Source organism: Pleurodeles waltl, chromosome 4_2, assembly GCF_031143425.1.
Source record: "Pleurodeles waltl isolate 20211129_DDA chromosome 4_2, aPleWal1.hap1.20221129, whole genome shotgun sequence".
NCBI classification, from domain to species: Eukaryota; Metazoa; Chordata; class Amphibia; order Caudata; family Salamandridae; genus Pleurodeles; species Pleurodeles waltl.
In genome coordinates this window covers 380,082,635-380,109,244 of record NC_090443.1, presented here as the reverse complement: position 1 = coordinate 380,109,244, position 26,610 = coordinate 380,082,635, and the positions used below count along the sequence as shown (strand labels likewise).

Here is a 26,610-nt window from a genome sequence, read left to right as displayed (position 1 = left end):
AATTAATTGATGTCTTTGGTCAATTTCTATGGCAGTGCTTTTAGATATCTTAATGTGAGTTGTTTATGCAATCAATTCATTAGTATATTGATAATGCAGTATAAAAGATGGATCCAAGCAATCATGGTGAAAAATATTCCACCCCAACAACCAGCCACGTTTTCAGTTTTAATAAACAAAAAACCTCTGTTGCACAGTGAATTTTCTCTTCCAGAATCTCAGGCTGGCTTACTACTTTCGTCCATTTAGATTCCCCATCCCACAAAAACAATAAAATAAGAATAATAAAAAGAAAAGGAAAATAAAAGACACTTTTAAAACACCATGATACATCGTCTGGAAGAAGAAAAATAAAATGGACACAAACAGAATTTGGAAAACGAAAAGAATATTAAAAAATAAGAAACGACAAAAATCAAATAAAATAAAAAAACAGCAACAAACAAAAAAAAACAAACTAACCAGCAGAATTGGGAGTTGAGGGTGAGTTTGCTTGACTTCCGTGAGCGGACACGTTTGTGGCAGTGACAGCTGTTTTGGCAGCATAAATATTGGCTTCCTCTTGAAATTTACCTATGTTCTTCTTGTACCGGATTCGCTTATTTCCAAACCAGTTTGATACCTAAGATGAGTTAAAAAAAACATCAGTTATTTTACTTGTGATGTGTCATCTCCTTTGTTAAAAACAATAACTGGCATGCTGCTGGTTGCACTTTTAAAACTTCAAAAAGAAAAGCTCACATTTACCATTATTCTTTAAAAAAAAAAAAAGGATACCTTTTTTTTCCACAAAAACAGGCTAGATTCTGCTGCATGTTTTTAGATATAAATCTTTTATTTACATTTTTTTTTGTTTTTTTGTTTTGGCGGGGTGGTTTTATCAATCAGAAGTTAGAAACAGCATAGCTTTATCAAACAGAATTTTAAAACAGCAAAGAATTAAACAAATTGTTAAAACAAATTTAAATCCTCGAAATAGCTCAACTGAATGTTAGGATTATACCAGCTGTTGCCGAAGTTCAGCAGTTTCTACACTCAAAAGGATTCTATGTTTTAACATTGTTTTTCTTACATATGTGGTTTTGCAGTGTGTAGCTTCAGAGAATCTAACACTTCATCTACTTCTAGGTGATTCAAGTGCTCTTCCTAAATATCCCTACACTGTAAATGATAAAAGGATGCCATCTTACAAATGCCATTTACTCCTGCTGCGCCTCTACGGGGACTACCACTGCCCAAAATTATATTTCGTTTTCACCGTGTGCAAGTACATTCAATGTCTGACATGAAGCAACTGACACGAAATAGCTGACACGGCGTAACTTGCCACTGGAAGAACCTTCTGCTACAGCATCCAACTGCAGTGCACTCCATCTGACTTAATTTTAAATCACTGTATGAGGGACAGTGAAGTACATCAGTCCACAGATTGTAGACTGCAAATGATTTAGGTTCACATGCTGCTCAGAACTATGCTATTTCAAGTTCTTTGAGATAACACACAACTACTCCAGCACCACATATGCTGGGTCAAACATTTACAGGCAAATCGTGATGATATTCATGCCATAACATGCAAGAATCTGACACCGTCTCACTGTATAAATCTATCTAATTATATGTAATGTGTGGTCATGTGTTGTCTGATCATGGTCACAGCCTGACAAATACTTCGCGAAATTGAACTCTAGCCAATCAGGGAGAAGTATTCTCAGTCCATGATTTTAGATTCCTCCAGACTCAGCACCGGATAAGCGGATTTGCCACTTGGTCACACAAATGTCACTGAAATATGTTGTGACTCCTGAATTATATGACTGCTAAGCACAAACAGCTGTTGCACCACCACTTACCTGTGAGACTGTGATGCCACATTTCTTGGCTAGTTCCTCTTTGGCTTCCTCACTGGGGTAAGGGTTGCTGAGATGGGAATAGAAATATTCATTCAGGATTTCCGTTGCCTGTTTGTTGAAATTTCGCCTCTTCCGCCTACAATTAAAGCAACAGAACATCAGCATTACTAGGGCCTAAAGTCAAGAATTCAGAAACTGCATACTATCAATGCAGTCATCTAATCACATTGATCAGAGCATTGGTGGAAAGATGTATTTTGTGTTCTTGTTAAGTTTTCGTGGTGGAGCTCAAGCAGTCCGTTCGCTTGAATGTATTACCTAGTTTGTGGAGTTTTACCTTACTAAACTGCATCCCAATATCTCAGTAAATAAAATGAACTATTGTAATACCAAACAATAGAGAAACATATCAGGAAATGTGAAGGGGTCAACTAGTTTAAGGCTTAAACAGTTTAAGACAAAATTTTACAAAATTATGTCCGGCCTGCAACACTAAGGAAAGTGCCTATTTTTCATTGTTTTATTTATACCAGGATATAAAACATTAGTTACCTGCAAATATGCTGTTGTACCTTGTTTTCTCTTACAGATTAATGCATGTGCAGCTCTCTTTAGTCACCGTTCAACATATGATGATGAAAAATAAGTTGCAGTCACAAAAATGAGTGCCGGGACCGGCAAGCACCACCACAAATTAAGCACTGCTTGTAGGTACATGAGACATTAACGGCGACACGCTTTGTGTTTCGCCATGCGAGTGGGACATATGCCTCGCACTTTTACAGCGGCCGACTGCTTACACTATTTAAGGAGTATGTCACGCCTTTGTCGTGATACAAAAAAAAAGATGAAATGCTTGCGGAACCAAAACAATGTCTGGAAAATATGTCCTCGCGCGGCACTGACTGCTGTTCCCAAGCAATCACATTTTACGTGGTATTATCTTTTTTGGCGGATACGGAATCTCAGCTTTGGCCGTCTCGTACCAAGATGCATTGGGCGATTGTTCCCCGCACCCCGAAGACAGCGTGATAATTGCAGAGTGCTGCGCTCCGCTATTCTCCCAGCCGCGTGTAAATACAGACCGTGCCATTTTAACTCGCGGGGGTTGCCTTGGAAACATAAGCAACAAAAGCAATTTGAGCTCAGCCGTGAAGAGCCTCTCCAGCTTTGTTTGGCCTCGCTTTATTCAGCATCATTAGCAGCATAATGTCTCCACAAGAAAAGGCGGGAGCCGAAAACAAGGCAAAAACCATGCTAGCCCCGGCCGGCACCCAGACGTCAAGGTTACTGATATTATGGCCTGGAAAAAATACAATGGGTGCCGGTCTACGGAGGCAACGATAATGGACGTCAAGAAGCCAGGCTTCTCGTAAGGAGGGAGCCGATGACAACGAGTAAATAGCTCAATGTAGGTAGAGCAGCAACGTTTAGGTTTCTACAGGAGGGTTTTCCTCAAATATTAGATGCCCACTGTTGCCGGGCATTGTCCAATCTTTGCGTCACTGCTTAATTTGTACCTTGCAGGTGGTTGGCATGGGGCACTAATTTTTGGGGACTGGGACTTAGTTTTCATCATCAGACACTGATCCACGGCAAGACTGGGACAGGGAGAAAGCAGGGGGAGTGGAAAGAAAAACAGTAGCTAAGTGCGAAAGCAGGGACGAAAAGAAACAGTAAGGCTGAGATAAATAGGCAGGAAGAGTAGGGTGTGTGGGGGGGGGGGGGGGGGGAGGGAAGAAAAGAGGCATGGGGTAAAACCCAGGACAGACAGCCTGGGTATTCAGTAACTTAAACATTCGACAGTGCCAGTGTTGGGCTTCTAATAAAACTCCGAGCCCTCAGCTCATTGTTTAATTAATCTGTATATCTGTTTTACAAATTAGACACTACTTTTGTATCTCTATTTTCAGGCTTCCTCTAGGAACTGAGAAAAAAAATACGGTCCGAGAAACATCTCATTCACGAATTCCCTTATTTTTGGCGATATGCATTCGATTTGCTTTTACCAAAAACATTTTTTTTTAAAGAGTGCCTCAATTAAAAAAATCCAGAGTGAGGGTAGTGGAAAAAGCTTAAACAGTAATTTAGACTCAATCATTTTTGCTGTCCTTGTCAAAGTGACACATTGCTAAACATTGTCCCCTTTTGTGGCACCCACGTACTACCATGCCAAGAGCACATGGACCTTTAAAAAACGAAGGTTGGGAGTAAACAGAATCCTGCGTTGACATCAAGCTTTGTCGATCTATTGTTCACTTATTTTTCTTCTTAAGAGTGAACGTAAATTTTCGGGATCAGAAATGGTACCTCTGGATGCTTTGCTCTTGCTTTGACCCGATAAAGAAAGAAGCCTATCCCATAAAACATCTTGGATAGGACATTAGATCTGGCCTCTGTTTTAGTCCCCCACACATCTCCTAGGTTTAACTGTCTGAAGGTTACCAGTTTCACTTGACATTTAAGAAGGTCCTTGCTATCAACGAAGTAGGTGATAAGTAAACATGTGAAATCCGCTACCAGGAGTTAGAGTACATCACTGCCTGCTTTTATGCTCATGGATTAGGTACTTCACTGAAGCTGGGTTCCAAGTCACCCACTTCATCATTGTATATGAATGGCTGATCGGTAAACTGATTGAAATATACCCATGAAAGTGGCACGGCTAAGATGCTGATTGCAAGTTGTTTTGCACAAGTTAAGAAGCAAGACATGTCCAGTGTTCTTTCTACCTGGTCCCTTGCACAGATGCACCAAGGAAGAATCTATTTAACAAAAGGACCCTATGACAGAGTTGGTGTGATTTATCTGGCAAACAGACCTCAGGCAGACGGGCTAACCCAGAAGGCCACTGCTGGCACTCTTCTTGGTCGATATGAGCTGCGCAGTGGCTAAGGTGGAACTTGTAACCATTATTTTACCCCAAGATTTCTTCAGTGCATAACCCTAACACCCTTTTAAAATGTCTTAACATCTGTATGTGGCTAAAGTTTTGAATTCCTTAATATTATCCGTTTTGCACAATGTTAAAATGCACCACTTGCCCAAAAAAATCTTGCATTGGCCCCTCATAGGTACTCCCAAAATGTATGCGGCAAAACGTTTTAAATAATAGTTGGTGAATGTGGAACGTTTTTATTTCGCTGCCTGTGGCTATTTTATGTTGCAGCCTAACTCTGCTTTACATCCATCATCAATTAACTTTTCTCACGGTCCCCTCAAGGCTGCAGTAGTTGTCAAGCGGCAGCAGGGACCACCAAAAGGTGAAGATCAAGAATCTATTTGTTGGCTATACTTTTTGCAGAGACATTATTAGTTTCTGAAACAGTTCACCTCAACGCCCCACCAATGTTTTGAGTTTCCCACAGTACACCCCCATATGAATCTAAATGGCAATTCAGATACTGCACAAGCACTGCTTCTGGTCAGGTCATAGAACAACCTTTACAACTGAGAAGAAACCAAGACGCTTACTTGATGACAGAATTTGCCTGGAAACCCCTGTGCTTTTAGCACTGGACAACAGGAGCGAATCAGGAAGGTTCCCCTCAGCCCAAAAGCATTTACCCCAGCCATATCTGCTACTATCCCAGAAGCGGCATTAGTGGAGAAGGCAACAGTAATTCCTCCACACTCTGATTAGGTGCTTGCCTTCAGCTGCTTTCCGGCAATCCATACTAGATGTCACTTGTGTATTCTTTCTGTAGAATCTTTTGTTTACAGATATTTTCTATTTTTAGATCGCTCGTAACTAGCCCATCCTCCATTTTGTCATTGCGAGGCCAGAGAACCACTGCACTACAGGCACCAAAAAAGTTCACCAGAAGAGATAGAATCTTTCAAAATGATCAACCCTTTGCAAATCTGACAGCCATTCAGCCCGCTTTGAAAGACCTCTAGTCCACCTTCTCGTGCAGATACTTGAATTAAATTAGCCAGATTATTTCACTAGGCAATGCTGATTTGGAATCTACAACCCTCATGTCCACTGTGATTTGTAACACACTACTTTTCTCTAATGATCTGCAAATGTTCCTAAGAGAAGCCCAAATACTACCTTAACTAAGATGATCTTGGCTCACACTTACTTCTAGTATTCATTAAAGAGGTAAAAAAATCACTAGACAGATGGCAAGCTGACAGCAAAACAAAGAATGCTTATTTTAAGGAATTCCTAGACCCAAAATGTAAAACATACACCATTGAAAATAGCTCCCGGAGTAATCAGATATTTTTTAGGAGGAGAGTGTCTATTTTAATGCAAAACTCTTCCTAGGCTTTAATTTTGAGCAGGTTAGATTCAAACAATGACTTAAGAATGTTATCACAACTAAATATGATGATATACAAGTCAACTTTAAAAACTCTGTTGCTTCCACTGGTCTTCATACGACCATCATGGATCTCTTTAATTCTTGGATAGCGTGGACTAGACCTTCAGCAGCCACAAGATAACTAGTAACTTAGGTGGTATCGATGGGAATACTCCTGGATTAGGCCCTTTCTTTTCGAAGATCAAATCAAAGCTGCTTTCACCTCCATCTTCAACTCTCTCTCTGTGCCTTGGTCCTTTTCCGAACCAACTATTGAAATACTTTTTACTTGGGCTCCCAAGAACGTAGCACTTAAACTGTGGAGGACCTACAACTTTGCAGCCTGCAAGATGAAAAACTTAACTAATTTGGTCCTGTTGCTGCTCTGCCAAAGAACATCACTCATTTCAGAGCATTTAAGAAATTACTTTAAGGATCTTTGCCAGATGCATACAATTTTCTATAGCCTTGATCGATTCTGTCTGTTTGATCACTTCTCCTCCTACAGAACTACTAGTTTTCCGTCCCTGGAAATCTGAAGCTATTTTGTTATTAAGTGTTTAAGGTGTCCCCGTGGTGGATGTTGCTCCTTAACATATTTAGGGTCTAATTTAGATTTCGGTAGACACGATATTCTGTTACAAATGTGTCAGATACCTTGTCCGCTGTATTACAAGTTCATTATATTATATTTCACTTGTAAATAAGGCAGCCAGGACATCCCTTACATTTGTGATCGAGTATTCTGTCCACCAAAATATAAAGAAGGTCCTTAGTTACTAAGTTATGGAAAGATCTGCTGATCTGTATTCTTTCTCTACACACCCACCACTTAACGTTTAGAACATTTTAGATGATGCTTTTATTCTGCTCATTCCATTTGTTAGATGTCCAGATAATTTTGGTTTTAAATGTTCTGTGTAGTTCTTTATACATTTTTATAGCATCGAGCTGTCCCTCGAGGTAAATGGCATACTTACAAGTATAAAAAAAATCAAAATCAAAACTGATTACAGACTAAAGATCAAAGGTTAGTATTTAATCACAATTCTGCCAATCTATTTACAACCAGTTTTTTGCTATTTGCACGCAGGCCAAATGGCATTCTTTCTTCAGGTTTCTTGAATGTTCTTGTAGTACAAATATGTGAATCCTAGAACTCCCTCAAACGTCTGTACAGTCTTTTAACAATTACTTGTGTTTTGTGATAATTCACACACTTCATTCACAAAGATACTGCACACAAGCAGTCACCGAGCTTTTTCAATACATTTCGTATATACCATCCTAATAATAATTGCATTTGTATATAGCGCTTACTACCCCTGAGAAGGTGTTGAAATCAAGAAAGCAGGAGAGGACCGTGAAGTCCGTTTCCAGTTAACCACAACTTGCTTTTACCTTCCTCACATTCAGAAAGAAGTTATATCTCTTTAATAAATAATGTCTGAGTCCCCTAGACATGTTCATGTACCCTTTCTTCTGCCCAAGCAGCCTTAAAATATGTTGATCTTATCCGATTGTGAGAATCTATTAGAATTTTATCTATGTAAACTGAAAACAATCTCAAACTCTCTGTAAGATTTACATCATGTTTCAGATTTTTTTTTTCAATTTGATGCACTGTTTGCCTCTATGTCTCCCAGAGCGTCCCTCTATATACAGTGTTCTGGTACATCTACATACACGTGCGTGCTTTGAGATGCTTAACATTGTTTAATCACAGTGCCTAGAAGTGAAACCAGGAGTTAAGTAGGGACAAGCTTGTTCGTTTCAAAGGACCTTCGGTTTATTGTTAAGTGTATTCTTACATACGTTTTATTTGAGTTAAGTTTCCTGTATAGCCATTAAATATGCTGTTCGAGAAAAAAAAAAAACACGTTCCTGTTTCTATTAAAAATGCACAATGCTAATATGTAGCAGTAAGGACAGGCCATAAAATCAATAAAGCTGCATAGCTGATGCTGTGGCCAAATGTAGATTGTATGTGAAGCAGGGCATGTGTATCCTGCACGGGGTATCTCCGGTCCTAACTCGATGTCAGCCCGCCCCCTCCATGGTCAAGAATGTTTTCGTCACAGCCATTCAGGTTTCAAGTCCAGATTTAAATTTGTGTCCTTCAGCTATCTATGGGCCCGCTTGGTGAGCTTAAGCTTTAACTCCATGCCAATTTTGATGCAAAGAAATGGTACAGGTGCAGTGGTATGGTATCTGTGACAAGAGCTGACCAATGTGCAAACAAAGCTTCTTAGAGTTCATCAGTTAACGTCCAATAACCCTCTGCAGGCGTACCTCGCCACCAATCTACATGCATCTACCCATTTAATTTAGGAGATATCTATCTATCTATCTATCAATGGTTTGCACAGATTCTTCAAATGAGTTCAGCTATCAGTGAAAGAAAAACAGTCTTTCAATTGATAAGGCTTTCTCTGTGATGTAGCTACACATTTTGGGAGCATGTGCATGGTTGAACCTGTTTCAGAATATGTCAGAAATGGACGCTTTCTCTCTGCATTATAATTGTACAGCATATAAATATTTCCTGTAAATGCTTAGTTGCCTACATCCAACAGATGTGATTATCATCAGTCAGATTGGCAGATATCTGCCAGGCTTTACTTCCAGATCAAATCTTCTTGCTACTGACCAGCACTCCACAACTCCTACCTTTTTTGTGACAAAATAAATCACTTGAGCTACTTTTGACAATCCACTCAGATCAGTATGAGAACGAGCATTGACCAAGCTTATATAGGCTTCTCCTTTGTAACTTATTGGCTTTGCCAATTGCTTCTAGAAGTGCTGTACAACCTTGAGACGCTGTAAAGCATCGTCAAGTTAAAATGTAAAAAAGGCACAATGGCAGTGTTGGTATTCCACTGATAAGTGCATGCCTCACAACACATGTACGTACGAGCAGAAGACGTGGGGGAATTTTCTTTAATTTTATATTGTTTAATTTAAAATGGAAGACATCACTAAAATTGGTAAATAAAGATTTTTTTTATTTTTTATTTTGACTATTTTTTAATTTTTACAAAAAAAGGACTGCAGGTGTTGGGGGAGGGGTATCGGAGGAGGGGGTTGGAGAAGGAAGGGGAAAAGCAGCACACAGGGGAAGAAGCACAAGAGGGAGCGAACACCACTGGAGCAAGAGAGAGCCACAAGGAGCGCACAGTGGGTGGAGAGAAGCACATGGATGAGCGAGAGCTACAAGGGGGGTGGAAAGACGAACATGGAAAAGAGAGAGCAACACGGAATGGAAAGGGAGAGAAGCAAACAAGGGAGACAGCTGGAAAAGCAGATGGAGTTCTTATGAAAAAAAACGAGAGAGCAACGCAAGTGAAGAAAAGCAAACAGATGAAAGAGAGCAACAGTGAGTGGGAGGGGCGAGACAAGCACACGAGGGAGACAGCTGGAACACATGCACTCTCAGGCCCAGATTCTCAAAGCTTTAGCGTTGGTATAGCAATAATTTTTTCACGCTAAACGACTGCGAAACTTTTTGGGGAATTCACATACCAACGCAAACTGGTATTTGCGTTGGTTTGTGTGGCAAATTAAAGCAAAGCAGCGCAAAATGCTGCTTTGCATTACTTTGCTTCAAGGAGGCATTACATGGGTGGTACATGGGCGTACCTGTGCTACAACCCATGCTTTTTTACGCTAAACCCTACTCTGAGGGTTTAGCGCCAAAAATTAACACCTTTGAAAAGCAGGCGCGAAAGTGAGAATTTTTTTTATTTCTCACTGCTTTTCTGACTTTGCATGTGTGCTGCACTCTACAGCACACATACGAAGCGGGGAAAGCATCTGCACTTGTCTAGGCACAGTATTTTGAACATGAAGGGTACCCTTCCTGTACGAAACATATGCTAGACTCACGCACACATCCTGGCACTATGGCACTAAGGTGTGTGCGCGGTGCATGGCAGCTGAAAACAGCGCCGGTGCTGGGGAAAGGGGAGGAGAGTACGATTTCTATCAGAATATGGCGCTCTCCTGCTCTCTCCTTGTCACGGAACGCAGCAACTTTGAGTGCTGCGCTGCATTACCTATCACCTACCAGAACCTGGGCCTCAGGGTGCTTAAGCAAGACAAAGAGACTGAGAAGGGAACGGGAGAAAAGTGGAAGGATGAACAGTGAACAGGTTGGGGGAGAGAAGTGTAGAGGCTATACCACAGGAGTATGACAAACATAAGCTAGACTAAGCAAAATATCAAACGAGAAGCAAGGAAATGAAAGGGACAGCAAAGCCAACCAGCAGAAAGCAAAGGGTGGGCTTTAAGCACACTGTAGGATTTTGGTAATCTGACAAAAAGTATTTTGCAACGAGACGGCTCGAGTCGGCTTGTGCTGTCTGGTAGGTTCGACCCAAAAATGACACCTTCCACTAACAATAGCTTTATAGCTTGTTTCCATTATAGATTCACAAGCTGTGCACCATGTTTGACTAATGAATTTGTCTGCTATTGCCATTTCAATGGTTAGTTTTATGTAGAAATCACAGAGGAAATACAGCTGTATCTGTCTTCCCTTCCTTAACTCTAGATCCACTAACTGATTAAATATTCATGTTCTTTGGGGCTGATTTTTTATTCATAAGTAGAGTTCATAAACATTTATAGAGTCTCTCTGAAATATTCCTAAACTGGGTCTTAGAGATATGTGTGATAAACATGCCAATGGCTTTGTACCTTCTCAGACTTCTTTCAAATATGATTAAATAAGAATATGCTTCAAAACAGAGCTTGTATTAAACTTTTGAAGGAAGAAGTTTCAACTTGCGTTGGGAGAGGTATTTCTACAGAGGTCATGTGTGAGTAGCTTATCTGTTACCCTGTCCTAATCAGGCATCCTCTGGCAGATTGTGGAACACAATGTTAGCAGAAAAGCAGATCAAGATGACAATTTTTGAAGTCAAGATGCTGAGGTATGTGTTAACGGTGATGGCAGTTTCTGTATATGATGGTAAAAAGACTGCATTTACTTATACTTGAAGCCACGAGGATGCCACATTGGTGGCAGGAAACCACAATTTGACATTAGGTAGTGGGCCAAAGGATGCTCGTATAGTACTCACCGTGCATCCAGGAATCGAGAGCGCAGGATCATGACAGCTTCACATGTGCTTTGTTTTAGCTGCATCTGGATGGAACTGAATTTACGATGAATAATGCCAACCATCCTCTCAATCTCCTTTGGTGAAATAGGCCGGGTCCTACTCTGCTCACGCAATAGGTTCATAACATGCGTGGTGAACTCGTTGCATGCCTGCAATTAAAAATTAAGTCTATTGAAGCAATGACATCCAATATCGACAAACAGTTAATACGTAAGTGGGCTTACTTAGAGTTTGGTAGACACGGTACTCCATTATGAATGTGGCGGATGTCCAGTTCACCATCTTACAAGGGCATTATAGTCAAAGGCACTTGTAATACAGCAGAAGGGACAACCACCACATTATGATGGAGTTACCGCCTGTCAAACTCTAATTAAAATAAAAGAATAAAGAACTCCCACAGGTATCTGCATGATTTTCCATCAAAAACTAACAAACAAAATGACAAGTGAAAGTAAAAAATGGACTCATCAACTTTGTGTTTTTTAAAAAAACCTGTTGTAGCTCCTGAGGAACCTGCTTATTTTCTGTATTTATTAAGGCTTTCCTCTTACTATATTTATCTTTGTGACTCATCTCTATCTTATTTTTACAATTACAATGTTTAGTTGCTGCCTCTCAATTTTACAGCAAAGCTTGATTCCACATAAAATCTGAATTGTGCATTGCTTTCCTTGCTAAGACTTCAGATAATAATTGGTTCACAACAAGTCAAGGAGAGTTGAGCTTGCCTTATGTCCACAAACAACAGGGACAATTCCAACCTTTTCTCACAGTGTGATTTCTGCCACTTTTGGGTCCTGGTGAGGGGGGGAAATCTGGGAAATGTCCCCTAAATTAAGCCTGCAAAAAGCAGGCAAATGAAAAGCCAGTGAGTCTCCATCTTCGTTTATCCCTGAACTTTCATTCTGCATTTGTTGAATGGTGAATGGCCAGCAGAGAAAGGCAGTGGCCTGCACTTTCTGGATTTTCTAGCCAATTTGGCTACTGAGAGCAGAATACGTGCCTCTGGCTTTGCCGCTCTCCTACCATCATTCTTCCTTACTATACAAGGCTTTGTAAAATCACAACAGGTCAGCACCCTACCCCAGAACCCACTCGGCCGCAGCTCAGCCCCAGCTGCAAATGTCCACTGGCCAGCGTGAAAAACAGCATGTCGGGCATTTCATTAAAATGTGTGGAAGAACAAGACCCAAATTAATTCTGAAATGGTTTGCCGACTGAATTACAGGGAGAAGGCTTTCCAGATTTGATTGAGACTAAAATATGGTGAAGGGACCCTGAGAAATCTTTACTTGTTTAAGTTGTGCCCCATATCAAAGCCGGAGTTGCACCTTTCCAGTACAAGGGAAGGTAAAAGAACAGCAGTATCCCACTCCTCTGTTATGGGGAAAGGGTTGGACTAGGGTGAACCTGAACTACCCAGTGAGTCCCTCCATCGTCTTACACACCTTATCAAAATTAATAAAGGCATTTGCTCAGAGAATTAATACAAGATACATATTTACAGAACTTCTTCAATTACAAAAAAAAGTCTTCAAATGAAACAGTCAATACGATTTCACAATAACGTTTAGCTCGTCTGAAAATGTCACCTATGTCATGAAATGCCTGCAAGAAAAAGTAATTCATGCATTCTATGCTAGAAAAGCAAAGCTCCATCATCTGAACTCCAGGTGAAACTCTGAATGTGACTGTTCGACCAGTAATTAAACCAGTTTTCTTTTACAGTAGTGAAGTCTGGGACACGGCATACACAAAAGACCAAACCAAGCAGGGCACTAGCCCAACAGAAAAATGAGTACTGAAGATTCACAGGATCGCCCCACCAATTTCGGTAGAGCAAACCTAGGGCGGCACATACTGCTGCTGCTCAAAGTAGGACAAGGGACAGCTAAAATACAGATAGTAATCAACAGAATTTGTTTCAGTTTAGAGCCCATCAAACTTGTATAAGCTCTTCATACAACAAGGGCTGAAACACTTAGGGCCAGATGTGTCAAACATTTTTGCGATGGGCCGTTTACGATCGCAAAAATGCGTTTTGGTATGTAACAAGTCCAATTTGCGATTCGGTAACTTGTTACAGAATTGCAAATTGGATTTGCGACTACATACCAATTCAGTATTAGGAAGGGGCTTGTCAAGGGCGTCCCTTCCTAATACCGAATCACAGAGGTACGTATGATTGTTTTGTGACAGTGGATGCGGTCGCAAAACAATCGCAGTTACCACCTACTTGAAGTAGGTGGTAACCCATTCACAAAGGGGGAGGGGTCCCAGCTATATCCCTGAATTTTCAAGCCATACGAACATTTGGTTAACTAATCTTCTCTTGAAGTTAAAAGATTTCTATAAAAATGTTTTCGTAAAATACCTGTTATAAAAAAAAAAGTCAGACAAAAAAATTGCTTATGTTTTCATCAAACCAAATAATACAGGGACCCCTCCCCCTTTGTGAAAGCATTAAGGAAAACGGGCTGCATTTAAAAAAAAAGAAAAAGGTTTGCTTTATTGAAATGCAATCACAGACATGGTGGTCTGCTGAATCCAGCAGGCCACCATCCCTGTGATTGTAGCCATTCGCAGTGGCTCGCAAATTGCAACCTACCTCAAGAATATTGAGGGAGGTCCATTTGCAAGCCCTTGCAAATCGCAGTATGAAACTCCTGGAGTTTCATACATTCCAATAGCGATTACTTAATTGCGATTCACAAAACATTGCAATTAGGTAATCGCTATTGTTTAGAATTATACATCTGGCCCATAGTTCCCACAGAAACAAGAGGCACCCAAAACCACACAATCCTAACCTGTAGTAAAAGAAACAGAAACGTGGCACACAGAGCAGTGCACAGCAGGGTCAGACTTTGACAGAAAGTAGGCCCAGGCGCCAAAATAAAAGGCACCACACATGGGGTGATTTTGTTGTCACCTGACAGAAGACACCAAAATATTCATACAGACCAAAGTGAACTCGTCTAGATTTTCCAACTGTCACTCAAAGAATGTTGCGTATTACATTGGGCATTAAATATCCCTACAACGTTTCCTCCTGTGAGCAAAACAATATCAGGAGATTAAAAAATGTGTCAACTTTGAGGAAGCACCAACAACAAACCTAAGTCAAGGCAGTGTGAGGAATGCGCGTTCTGTTAAAAAAGCACAAATTATCCTAAAAGTTGCTAAAGTAAATTAAGAACTAAGCATACGGAATAATATGTAAACTGAGGGAAGTTCCTCAGAATGATTGAACTATTCCAAACGTCATTACATAGTTATGCAAGCCCTCCTATCAATCCACATTCACTTGGTCCATGCAACATAATTATAGCTCGTGCCCCGCATACCAGTTATAACAAGAATTGTAAATTAGATCAAATATAATGCTTGGAAAAATTAATCTGACATCTGCACTGATAAAAAACGGCAAATTAGATCGGGTTTACAGATACAGGAAGAATCAACCTATGAATGCTCCAGGAAATATAAGGCTTACTTAAAGTTAACGAGATGCCTTACTGGGACGTCCTGTGGGCCTTCAGAAAGTGTACTAGAACGATATTTTCTATTATTTTACAAGAAAGAATCACAAAATTGCACACTTCTAGGCGCGTTTTAATCTAACACCCCATATGTAGTGCTGCTTGGTTCAGATCCATGGACTTGACCACATTATTATAGCAATGCAGGACGAGATCTGGTTTTTCCATCATGCAGGTAGCATGTCATCACCTAGGCAACACAAGACACACCAAAGTTCATGTGGAGTTAACATGCAAAAGTGAAAAAAGTGATCGGAAGCCATGCACAGATCTGTAGGTGCCGGGCCCCACCAGGGTAAATTAGTGTAGGTGCAAGTTAAGAACATTTGTACTTACAATCAAGACACTGAAAAACTAGCAAAGAGCTATCGAGAATTCAAGTTACTGACATATTTTGCCTATCATCCACATTAAACAAAAGAAAAACCCATCATTCTTGAATTACTGCTAGCCACCTATACACATAGAAATAAACATAGGCAAATATCCCCACGGCACCAAATAATGTCTTTGACCTTTCACAAGTGTTAGACCAACTGCTCTATATGCATCCTGACAAGCTGTCCTATGGCATAACTCCAGCTATATTCCTGAATTTTCAAGCCATACGAACATTCGGTTTACTAATCTTCTCTTGAAGTTAAAATATTTCTATAAAAATGTTTGCGTAAAATAACTGTTATTAAAACAATTCAGACAAAAAATTGCTTATGTTGTCATCAAACCAAATAATACAGGCTTCTCTGCACATAGTTCACCAAGTCACACAATGTTCAGAGGAATTTTCCCAAACTTTTAAGCCGATGTTCAGAGAGCATAGATACTCACCACCAAAACCATCCAAGTGATTGTTACATTAATAATGGACTAAACAAGCATGTCAAAAAAGAAAACAATGATTGTTTGATTGCACCCACTCACATTACACCATGCTAAATCATCGGCTGTCAGTTTCATTAAAAGTGTAGCAAAATATAACAAGAGACTGAGATCTCTAAGGGACCTATGCAACGCAATGTTATAAGACTATTAATTGTTTCATAGTAAAGCTCAACGAGGTTTCCTAATTTTGTTAAAATCACTATGCCTTTAGTCATGTGCAATCATTGTCCAATTTCAATGTGACTGAGAGCATGGTTTTCTATATATATTGTGCACAAATGGCTATTACTAAATAGATGGCACATGAAACGTGTAAAAATAAACAGGGCGGCTCCTTTGCAATGGCCAAGGAGCGTCTCCCCCAGCTAAGCCAGGAGCTGAAAAAATAAAACAATATTTCTTTATTATTTTATCTTTCAGTAGCTTGGTTCAGCCAGCAGCATGTGAAGGGTGGAGTAGGGCTGGACCACGAGAGGAGGAGAGAGTGCACCTAAGTGTGCATGTGTGTTTGGCGGGGCGTCTCAGGCGCACTTCGGTTTCTCCAGCCCCGCTGTGTTGAATAACCTGTCTGGAGAAACTGCACAGACCCCGGGACAGTGCCTGAGCGGCAGTCCAAGCCCCTCAGACCAATCCTGACGCTGCTTTCATGCTAGCTTTATCATGAAAGTAGTGCCAGGAGTGCTGGGGAGCCTGTGCTGGTGTCCCAGTGAACGCTGGTACACCAGAAAAAGAGGAGCGATGTGGTAGCAACGAGAAGAGGTACGTATTTTTTTTTAATTCCCCCCTTCCCTTCCCCTTGCCCGCCCCTCCCATTGAGATTTGCAGCAGCCGTCGCTGGAAATAAATAAAATATAAAATAAAATAAAAATCTCTAGTTGACCTTCTTTCAGTCACTCGCCTTGTAGTTCATAACACAAAATTATCTTAGAAAGATGGATGCAAATACTGACACACCCCACTGTGAGTAATGATACCGCTTTCCAATAGTGGCCCTTTTCTGATATACATATAAAACTTGGAAATTCAAGGTACAATCACGAAAATGGTTTTAGCCATGAATACGCACACTTTTCAAGGGGGGGGCTCAGTGCGTATAATGCAAAACACTAGAGCGCTGTCACGCAAAACACCAGAGATTAAAAGGTAAGATCTATGGGACACAACTGGCGCTAGGGGATATGGTGCACTGAGCCTCGATCTTAGACTATCAGCCATATCTCTAAAGTCAACTTTGTGTTTTCCAACAAATTGATCTAAATATTTTTTCCAAAAAATACATATAAAAATGTGACTTTCTCATACTTAAAACCATCATTGTACCTGCCACTATCAGACGCCAACATCAGAATAAACATTAGTCAGCCAAGGCAATGAAGTTTGCTCTCAATGTCCTGGAAAGTATTCCACCAAATGAGGCCCAATTTCAGGATGACTTGAGGGAAGCTGGCATTACCCTGCTTGCTGTGCACCAGCAAGCCTCAAAATAACCCCTCGCCCGCTCACAATTTCGAGAACATTTACTGAAGATTGAACTAGTCCAATTTCTTTCCTTGATCAAAGTGGCAAGCACAATGATTTTGTATGGAATGTTAATGCTTTGAACTTCTGGTAAATCTGTAGGCTTGGAACATTTGACATAAAGGTATTTGTGATCTGAAAATGACCCCGTGTTTATTTTTTTAGTGGGCCAATAAGTAATCATATCACTCCATGGATGAACCAACCTGAAATTCAAGTTGTCAACTGTGCATTTCCCTTAGGCAGTAATGGTCGGATTTGTATTGATAGTTAAACAAATTGTTATTTTATTGCATGTTTGACAGCCTGGATCTTGACAGAGAAATATTGGTAGTGCTGATGAGCAGTCAGTTACATATCTGTACAAAATACTCATGTCATGTTGGACACAGCAGCCAATTTTGGCTTATTACAAGACAGCTCTTCTCATGCAGAGAATTGGGAGCACATACCAAACTGATCATTAAAAAAAACAAAAAACAAAAGGCAGAGTGCAGTGGGCTAAAAATCATGCCCAAAATATGTGCAAACCTGAAGTACGGTCTTGCAAGTACATCAGCATTACCAGTCGTAAAGCTCATAGGATTGAGTAAAACTCGCCTACATGCCAGACTCACCACTGAAAGGTCGGTAGGCCTTGGTAACGGTACTGGTATGTTCATAGAGCTGCTTCTGATTCGAACACATCTGGCCAGTGACCGAATTACTCTTAGAGTTGGGCACACATGCCATATCCTCATCTAAAAGGCCACCTAGGTCAGTGAAGAATCAGTCATATATAAGTCTATCAACTGAAAGGGAAACCAAACTGGGGCAGCCAGACACATCGCAAGCCTCCTCACACACTAACTCCATAACCCCAGCCACATACAACTGCTTCCACATAATGAACATTAACCAAACATTTTAAAAAAACAGATTTTTTTAGATCGTATGTTCCCTACGTGTAGTCTTTTTGCGCCATTGACAAATTATAGATGTCTATTGTTGCCCACCTCAGTGGTACTCCTTTTGTCTACCACAGAAGGATGAGAGGATTAGTGGCCCAAAGAGGCACGAACTCTGATTGGGGGGCTAAACACAGATTCTTGCAGTGTATTTATTAGTCAAGTGAACCACCAGTCTCACTTTCCAAAAATAATTTAAATAAATTAAAAACCCTTTCTATAAAATGTTTCTTTTACTCCTTCTTTAAGACCAAAGGGTCGAATGGAGACCATGGCAGTCAAGCAACTTCATTAAGTAACTCAACATGTAGGTCACATGGCACTGTTGATTTTGAGCCTTGATATGCTATGTGACCAAATAAGGAGCTTCACTTCTGGGTCCCTACATGCAGAATGTTGCATGAACAAGGAAGAAATAAGATCTTGAAAGGACAATTTCTTGACACGCGATGGCCACATTTTAGAAAGGAAAAGAAAAGAAAGGTTGAGAGCACATCCATTACTGCCAAAAAGCAAAGAAAAGACACTAAGAAAAAGATCTCTGCCGCCTGGTCTGTCAAGTGTGATGTATAATGATGGAATTCTACCTGGTTTCATCAGCTTAATAGTTTTAGGTTCCGACGGCTGCCAGGTCAAGAGACAAAGAATAGCTAGAATGGGGTCATTATGGCTTTGTGTCAATGGCTGCAGGTAGATACAAAGATGTCCGCCGTTACTAATTTATTTCACCAATCTCTGAGATGTATCACGCCTAGAAAACACACCGGAGAGCTTCTGGATTGCCTTGTTGATAATTATGATTTAAAGGGTAATTGCGAACTCAGATCCCGCACGCAGACCGAGAGAAAGCTCAGGCTCTGTTAGGTGAATGCGAAGACCCAGACTTCGGAATTGGGCCTCCCAGGCAGCACCGATGCATCTGGTCAGCCAGGAAGACGGCGAAATTATGAGGTACACATCTATGCCGCGTGATGGACATTGTGATGCTAAAAAAAACACTGTATAAAAATGAATATGCAAATATGTGTCATATCACTGTGCAGCTGATAGGATTGGAAGCCCATGCTGAAGGAGGTGGCGCAGAGAAACAGTATTTTTTGGTGGGACGTGTGAAATGGACAGGACAGCATGGAACATCAATTACGGTTTGTGCCTTTTGTCTCATTATCTGCCCTTGTATGTAGCCTGTTGTTTCAGAGACGTGTCTATTTTTAAGGTTCACTCAGGTAAGCTGCAGCCGGTGTTGATTGTTTGCTGCCAGAAAAGATATCCTTGGGCACCTGGAAAGCTCAGCATGGGCACCAGAATTTGATTTCCTAATGATGCTGTTATTTCTGAAGTGTGTTGCAGGTGATATGGCTTCAACAACCAGTAATCTGACGTTGTATCATTGCTATCTCCAACTGAGCAACGCCTTCTTTTAGTCCTACTATTGGTCACTACAGTCGTACCATTATCCTGATAACCAGTCACATGAGCCACATGGGTTGACCCTAAAGTCATACTGTTGAGTTGTCCAGTCATCCTCACCAGTTGTACAAAGTGCCCTTTTGTCCTGAAAAAAATGTGCCCCTTACCTACACTAGTCCTTTCATTAGCTTAACCAGTTTGGCTTTCGGTCCCTCCCTCAGCACTGTGGGAATCCCTTATACCCTAGAGTTGCACCAGCATCTTCTTCAGTAACATCATAAACTCTGCAGGACTACAGTTTTATACAAATGACCACAGGCTGGAATAATTATCCGTAGCTTGTTCCTAACATGGCTGCAGGGCAGCCACCAGGAGAACAGTATTATCTAATAAGCATTGTGGATATAATCAGCGAATTGCTGACATGCCATTTTATAATGGCTTGATGAACTTCTACTTTCTATGTTACTCGTGGGTACTGGTGTTCAACTTTTTTACAGTGTGTTTTATGTCACTGTTATGTGGCTACTAATAAACAAGACATTTTTGCATAATCTGAAGCTTCAAGTTCTGTCATAGAATTCAAACGCTTCACCCATCATTTGCCTTCCTCAGTCACAAACGCTCGGAAAGCCAATTCTCGTCATCAACTGATTCCCTCTCGCCAGCAATGAGGTTGCTATTAAGCACAGAACACAGACGGATAGGAGTCCCTTGCACACCATCAGATTAATATACAATCACCGGTCAGACACTTCCTCTCTACAAATTTTTCATTTGATGATCTTGAATGTTACCTCTTCCCGAGTTCTATAGCTGGATGTCTGGCCACCCAGACCCGTGATTTTCCCCAAACAGAAGTTCTTGCAAAGTTGGGAAATCCATTCTGTAGCAAGGTCGGAATGAGATGTGGTGTGTTTTTTCCAGCTCCTCTGTTGTTATTTACTTGGGTGGCTTCCCAGTGTGTCAAGGGAAAACACTCTCCTGTAACCAGATTTAGTAGGGTTTCAGTTTTAAAAACTTCTCTTATCTGTGTTAACTCTATAATTTAAATTGAACAAATATTGTTTTTGGCTGTTTTCCTCCTTTTAAAATAAAGCAAGTAGACAAGAGCATAGTCTACTTGCTCTGTGCTGAGTTTTAACCAGGGCTTTGAGATGAACAATGAGAATCACTAGAAACACCAGACAGCCAAGTAAATGCCCTTAATTATCGTTCAGTCTGAGAGAATAAGTAAAACACTCACAGGTCCCTATACCCTCTGCAGTAATAAGACTTCCTCTATAACAGGATGGACCCAGAACGTGCGTGTATCAGGGCTTATTGCTCACCTGGCCTGGAATTATCGCATCACCACCATGACGGTGCTCCTGGTGCTTTCTGTTCCCCATCACCTCATCAAAAAGGGAAAAAAGGGAAAAGTTAAGACTTTTACTTAAAGTTCCACTTTTGGAAGCAAGTCTCTTTTGGTCTCGTTAGCGGGAATGTCGCAGCAGCTGTTTCTTCATTAGAGCGGGGCAGCCTACCACCCCCCCATCCGCTGCGACCCACGCTAAATGTGAAAAATAAAATGGCAATGAAATGATTTATTTGCCATTTTATTTTTCACAGAAGTGCGCCAAAGCCACCAGCCTGTCCCTGAGCCGGGAAAAATACGGGACGTGTCCTCTGCTGCTGATTAGTAGCATAGAGGAATGGAACAGTGGTCGACTGGACGCTCCAAAGTGTCCATGTAAGTTTGGCTGGCTGGCTTATGACAGCCAGTCTGACATGCGCACTTTGCACCACTCCAAACCAGCTGCATTAGACAGCTGGGTGAAGAACAAGCACAGGCCTCCAGGGCCTGAAGGAGCATCCAGCCATCCAGTCCTGGTGCTTCTCTAATGCAGGTTAACAGCATGAGAGCAGCGTCTGGATTGGTTAAGGGATCTCTTCGTGCATTAGACTGCAGATGTACACTGTGGAGGATGTGAAGCCAGTTAGTAAGTACCATTTTAATTTATTTATTAGCGATGTGTAATGCATGTGAGTGTAGTGGTTATATTTTATTTTGGAGTTAGTGGTTATGTTTTTATTTGTGTTTCTGGAGGGAGGGGGTGTTTAATTTTGGGCTTTTGACGGGAAGTGGTGTTTTCTTTTGCTTCTTGGGAGGCAGTAGGGCACTTCGTTCACCCCATCACTTTCAAAGGCTATAAACTGCCCCTGGAATGTCATCAGTCTGATCTGTTTGATGGTAAAGGAACTGGTCTGAAGTCAGTGCTGGAACATGATGTGTTCCTTGGGACTGGGACTAGTTATTTTCATATTGTTAATTTCAAAACTAAGCAAGCAGTGGGAGAAGGCATGCACAACCATCTGTATATGGTTCCTACTCCAAACACTACCCGAGATATGGCTCAGTGGGTCACTGAGAGTAGGGTTGCTTGCCACTGCATCATTCCCTATTTAAAAGTGGTCTGAAGTGGCATAAATAGCCTTGGGTATAACAGACCATGCCATAAAGCTTCTGCAGAATTGGAGGACCTGCCACTATCCTGGTGGTTCCAATTGCATTTATGGCATATGCTAATAAGATACTTCAACAATATAAATTCAAGATTAAAGTAAAACTTTTCCTTACATAAATGTGCTACTTTTTAGGCCGGTTAGGTGTATCAATACCCTCGGTAGACCTTTAAAGTGCACAAGTAGAAAAACTGGGCTAAAGACCTATAGACGGGTGAAACTGATGGCTGAAATGGAATGTGCTGTTTTTCACTAGACCGAAAAGCAGAAAAAGAGACTTCTAGGTTATGCTAATTTACATGCATCACTATAAACCAAAATAACATACAACTTTGTGACCGTATTGTATTGAACAGATAAAGTCCTGAAAGTTAAACACTAAATAAAATGTATGAAGAGGCTACTTGGCGAGAGATCTTTGCCATTTTCCTTACAGGATACATTTCAATAGAATCACAGTTCATTCAGTAATCAAGACATCCCTTCCACTGCTAAGTGACTTGCATTTGATTTGTTTTTTTGTAATATGTTAATTCGCATTATGTGACTTTTTCATGGATGCCTACACCACTTCCTTACACTCACTGAAAGATTACCAGCAGAAATGCAAGAAAACTGATGACGGTGCGGTTAGCAAGTTTGCCTCTTTACAGTCAAACTGGTGCATGAAGGACAATAAAGACGCTAAGATTTTCAACAACTAGAATGCAACTACTGGAAAGGCAACAAATTAAAGGCAGAAGAAGAAAAAAAGAGAAATCAGCAGAAATATTTAACACCAGTAACAACAACGGAATTGTCAGCAGCAGAGCACCAATGGCATAGTCCAAAGAACCAGTCAGGTGTGGGATGTCTCAGGGCTTCCTCTAAACCTTATAGAATTTGGTCCAATCTCAGGCACAGTCCAAAGTAGGAATCAAAAAACATGACAGCATAGACTCTAGGATGAACAATGGTAAGTGCATAAATAGCATAAATAACAAGCATTGACATAGCCAAATAGGTCTCGCCATTTGAACCTATTGCCTTTTACAAAGTCTTTTAGCAATGCTGTACATCATCAATGACACGGTTACATAATTTTGTAGGTGCGCACATGCTGTATTGCGAATGTGCTCCTAAAACATTATGTGGGTGCCTTTTTTTATTTAACAATCCGAAATGGATACGTAAATTGAAAACAAAAATAAATAGTAGTGCAAACGCGCCTTTAAAGCAGATGGGCTGGCAGACATTTGCACTGAGGGTGGTGACATGGAGCAGCAAAAGGAAGCAGGAGGGTAGGAGGGAGCAGCAATGGAGAGTGGGAGAGCAATAGGGACTGGGAAGGTGGGAGGGGGAAAGCAGCATTTGGGGGAAAAGTATACAAGCGAGAAAGTAATGCTGGGAAAACTAATTGAAGGAGAGCACAACACTGTGGGGGCAGGAGAAGCACACGGGTGAGAAAGCGCAACGCTGAGTGTGGTGGAGGGGAAAGAAGAGAAGTACACAAAGGAGACAGCAGGAAAACACATGCACTATTTTGGAGTGACTAACCAATAAGAAAAATGTAGTTCCCAAAAAGTTAGCAGTGGAGCTGTACAAATAGAGACTATGCTCCATATTAGGGACAAAAACAGAAGAAAAGGGCAATGAAACAAATAAGCAAATGAAACAATTAAAAAGCAAGCTAATGATAGTGGCAAAAGAGCCAACCTATGGTAAGCAATGATGGGCTCTAAGCCCACTTTAAGTTCACAATATGAATGTTACCACCCCACAGCGTGCACAGTCTGTTAGGCTCGACCTAAAAACAACTCACCAACAGCACACATGAAAAGGTCCTTAGTACATGCATTTAACTGAACTTAAACTGAATCAAAACGTCACAAGTGCACAGTAAGAAAATACCAGTAGACCACAACAAAATAGCACAAAAAGTACACAGCGAAGAACAGCTACAATGAGTACAAAACAAAGAACATCTATGATGATTATGCAGCAATGAAAACACGAATAGCAATAAGGAGTATACCTCACACAGAGAGAATACCTTAGTATATAGTGCAAATACAAGAAATGTCACAGCACCAGCAGCAAAGATCATTGAATCCTCACGAAATACAATAAAAACTACCCACAATACATTACCACTGCATCAGTTTTGCAACACCAAAGAAAACAGAATAAAGACCAATGGCAAATACATCAAATATTAATGTAGTAACATCAAGAATCACAGCAGTGGCAAAGGAAACACCTGAACACCCATATTAATGAAGACCAAACATGGATACACCATGGGCACATGTTACAAAACCATTATACAATAATAATGATCATACCAAACAAAGCAAACACCACAGCACGGGCATCACAAGGGTAATGCAGGAAAATCTACAACAAAGTGCTAGATAATTGTATCCCCTGGTGAAGTCAACAGGGAAGCTGATCAAACTGGATGATCTGGAGCAAATGCATCAGTGTAAGAACAGGCCCGGTACTGTGTATAGCAAAACCCAACGTACCCACATAGAAGACAAGTTTATTCAGAGAAACGTCAACACATGCACAAACAAGATCACAGAACACTGACTACAGAGAACACCTATGCAGCAATGCAACAGTTCATACAGCAACCACATCAAACCAAAGCCTTGCATACTTCCCTCATGATCTAAGAAAAATTGATTTCTAATGGACAATTATCGCAAGACTAGATCACTGTACGGCAGTTCTTCCAGGTCTCCCAAAAACACAAATGGTATGCTTCTAAGATATACCAAGGGCTGCCTTGGGGCATTGTTTTAGGGCATTTGCACGGGCTTAACATCAATAAACGTCGTATTTTAAAGGGCTCTGGTATGGTCATCGTTCTGTGAAGAATCTTTGACCGGCTACATTCAGAAGCATTTCAAAAGCCACATTCCAACACATCAACTCTGCTCTTCCTCAGCCAACCTTCTCTCTGTTCCACGGCGTCACTCCAAAGGTCGGTGGCCCCTCTTTCAGGTATGTCACTGCTAAGGCTTGGAACTCTTTGCCTGCTAAACTCCCAGCCTCGGTGTCTCAATTGCTGTTTATTAGTCGGAAAACCTACCATTTTCCACCAGAATGTCCTCTTTCCATTTTGTCTGTATGGTGACCAGAGGTCCAGGACATCCCCTTTTGGGCAACTGTCTGAGCGTATCATAGACATTCGTTCATACTCACCAGTATTCTTCGTTACTCTGATTCTTCCTTCCTAGTCCCAGAACTTACCTGCTCAGTTCCTGGGCAAGGCTTGATATTATACAGGGAATTCTTAGAGCTGTGCTCTTTATAGCAGAGGTATTGCTGGCGGAGGGAGTAGGAGGGACTTTTATTTTTAACCAATCAGAGAGATATGCAAGGGGTGCCAGACTGAGGAGGCGGACCCTTCCCCTCAAGAAATAAGCAGTGAGACGAGAAAAGGAGCACAGAACTAATGAAAACTGATGCTAAGTAACTTACCCATTTATTTTAATAACACACATTGAGCAGAAGCATTGTTGCTACTCGACAAAATCACCTAACTCAAGGATTAAGCTATGACAGGAAATGGAATTGTCTGATTTACTGTGTCCCGAAGAATTAACCCCGAAGGTACAGTGCAACAGCAAAGCAATTCGTTTTGAAATAATGTGCAGTGGTACACAACCAAAATACCACGCCAGCAAAGGGAAAGAGGGATTGTAAATACGTTGGAGGAGCTGTAATGCGCATGACAATGTGTGCCATATGAAATACTGCCCGCCGTAATTACTGTGATATGAAATGTGCGGTCAGCCCTTAACTTTACGACGTTCAATTTAAGGCGAGTGGCACTTGCAGACTTTTCACTTTGTCACCAATGATGTGCCTTTACAATATCAGTTTCAACTTAAAAGCTGTGGAAGCAGTAAGGATGTTGATACAACTGATGGTTAAACAATGGTGAGCAGAGTGAGTGGGTCCACCTTGTGGTGGAGAGGGGGAGAGAAATGTGTTTGGATAAAAGGTTCAACTTAAATTACAGCTGTCCAGGACCAATAATGTCGAATGATGAAGTTCTGGAGCTGTCCTTAAGAATTACTTTGATATTAATTTTTCCCGGTAGCAGAATTAGTGTGCCCTAAAAAAAAATCCATCAGAACACTACTCCAGAAGAAACAAATTGAACCATACTAAACACTGTGCCAGGGAACTCAATAAGAGTCCTCAGAAACACTGAACAATACTCTTAGAAGAAATGTGCCTAAAGAAAATAGTCTTCAAAATCATGCACAATGAGGAATAAATAAAAATATGAACTCAGCAACACACTGTGAACTGGGGCAATTTTCCGACTAAAAGTTTATTTTTGCGTTTTCTCCCCTACCAATGGGTTCTCCAAATGTTTTTAGCGGTCCTAGTTATCTTCAAAATCATTTCTGTCATTTAAAAAGCCATCACAACCAGCACCCCAACTTAACTTGCTGACAAGCTCACCACACCCTGGGGCTCTCGGCACACTTGTAGTCAGGACATCA

The 26,610-nt window shown here is 40.9% G+C and overlaps 1 protein-coding gene across 6 annotated transcripts in view; it reads right to left on the bottom strand.

The window, feature by feature from the left end:
• Positions 1–26,610, bottom strand: part of PBX1 (PBX homeobox 1) — a 385,571-nt gene that overhangs the window by 92,887 nt on the left and 266,074 nt on the right. For 4 of the 6 annotated variants that reach the window (XM_069231492.1, XM_069231493.1, XM_069231496.1 and 1 more), the window contains exons 4-6: positions 11,254–11,444; positions 1,854–1,989; positions 463–622 (exon numbers count right to left, since the gene is read on the bottom strand). In XM_069231492.1, the coding sequence (XP_069087593.1) occupies positions 463–622; positions 1,854–1,989; positions 11,254–11,444 (487 nt within the window). The remainder of the gene's footprint in view (positions 1–462; positions 623–1,853; positions 1,990–11,253; positions 11,445–26,610) is intronic. The other 2 variants (XM_069231494.1, XM_069231495.1) reach the window with 1 other exon arrangement.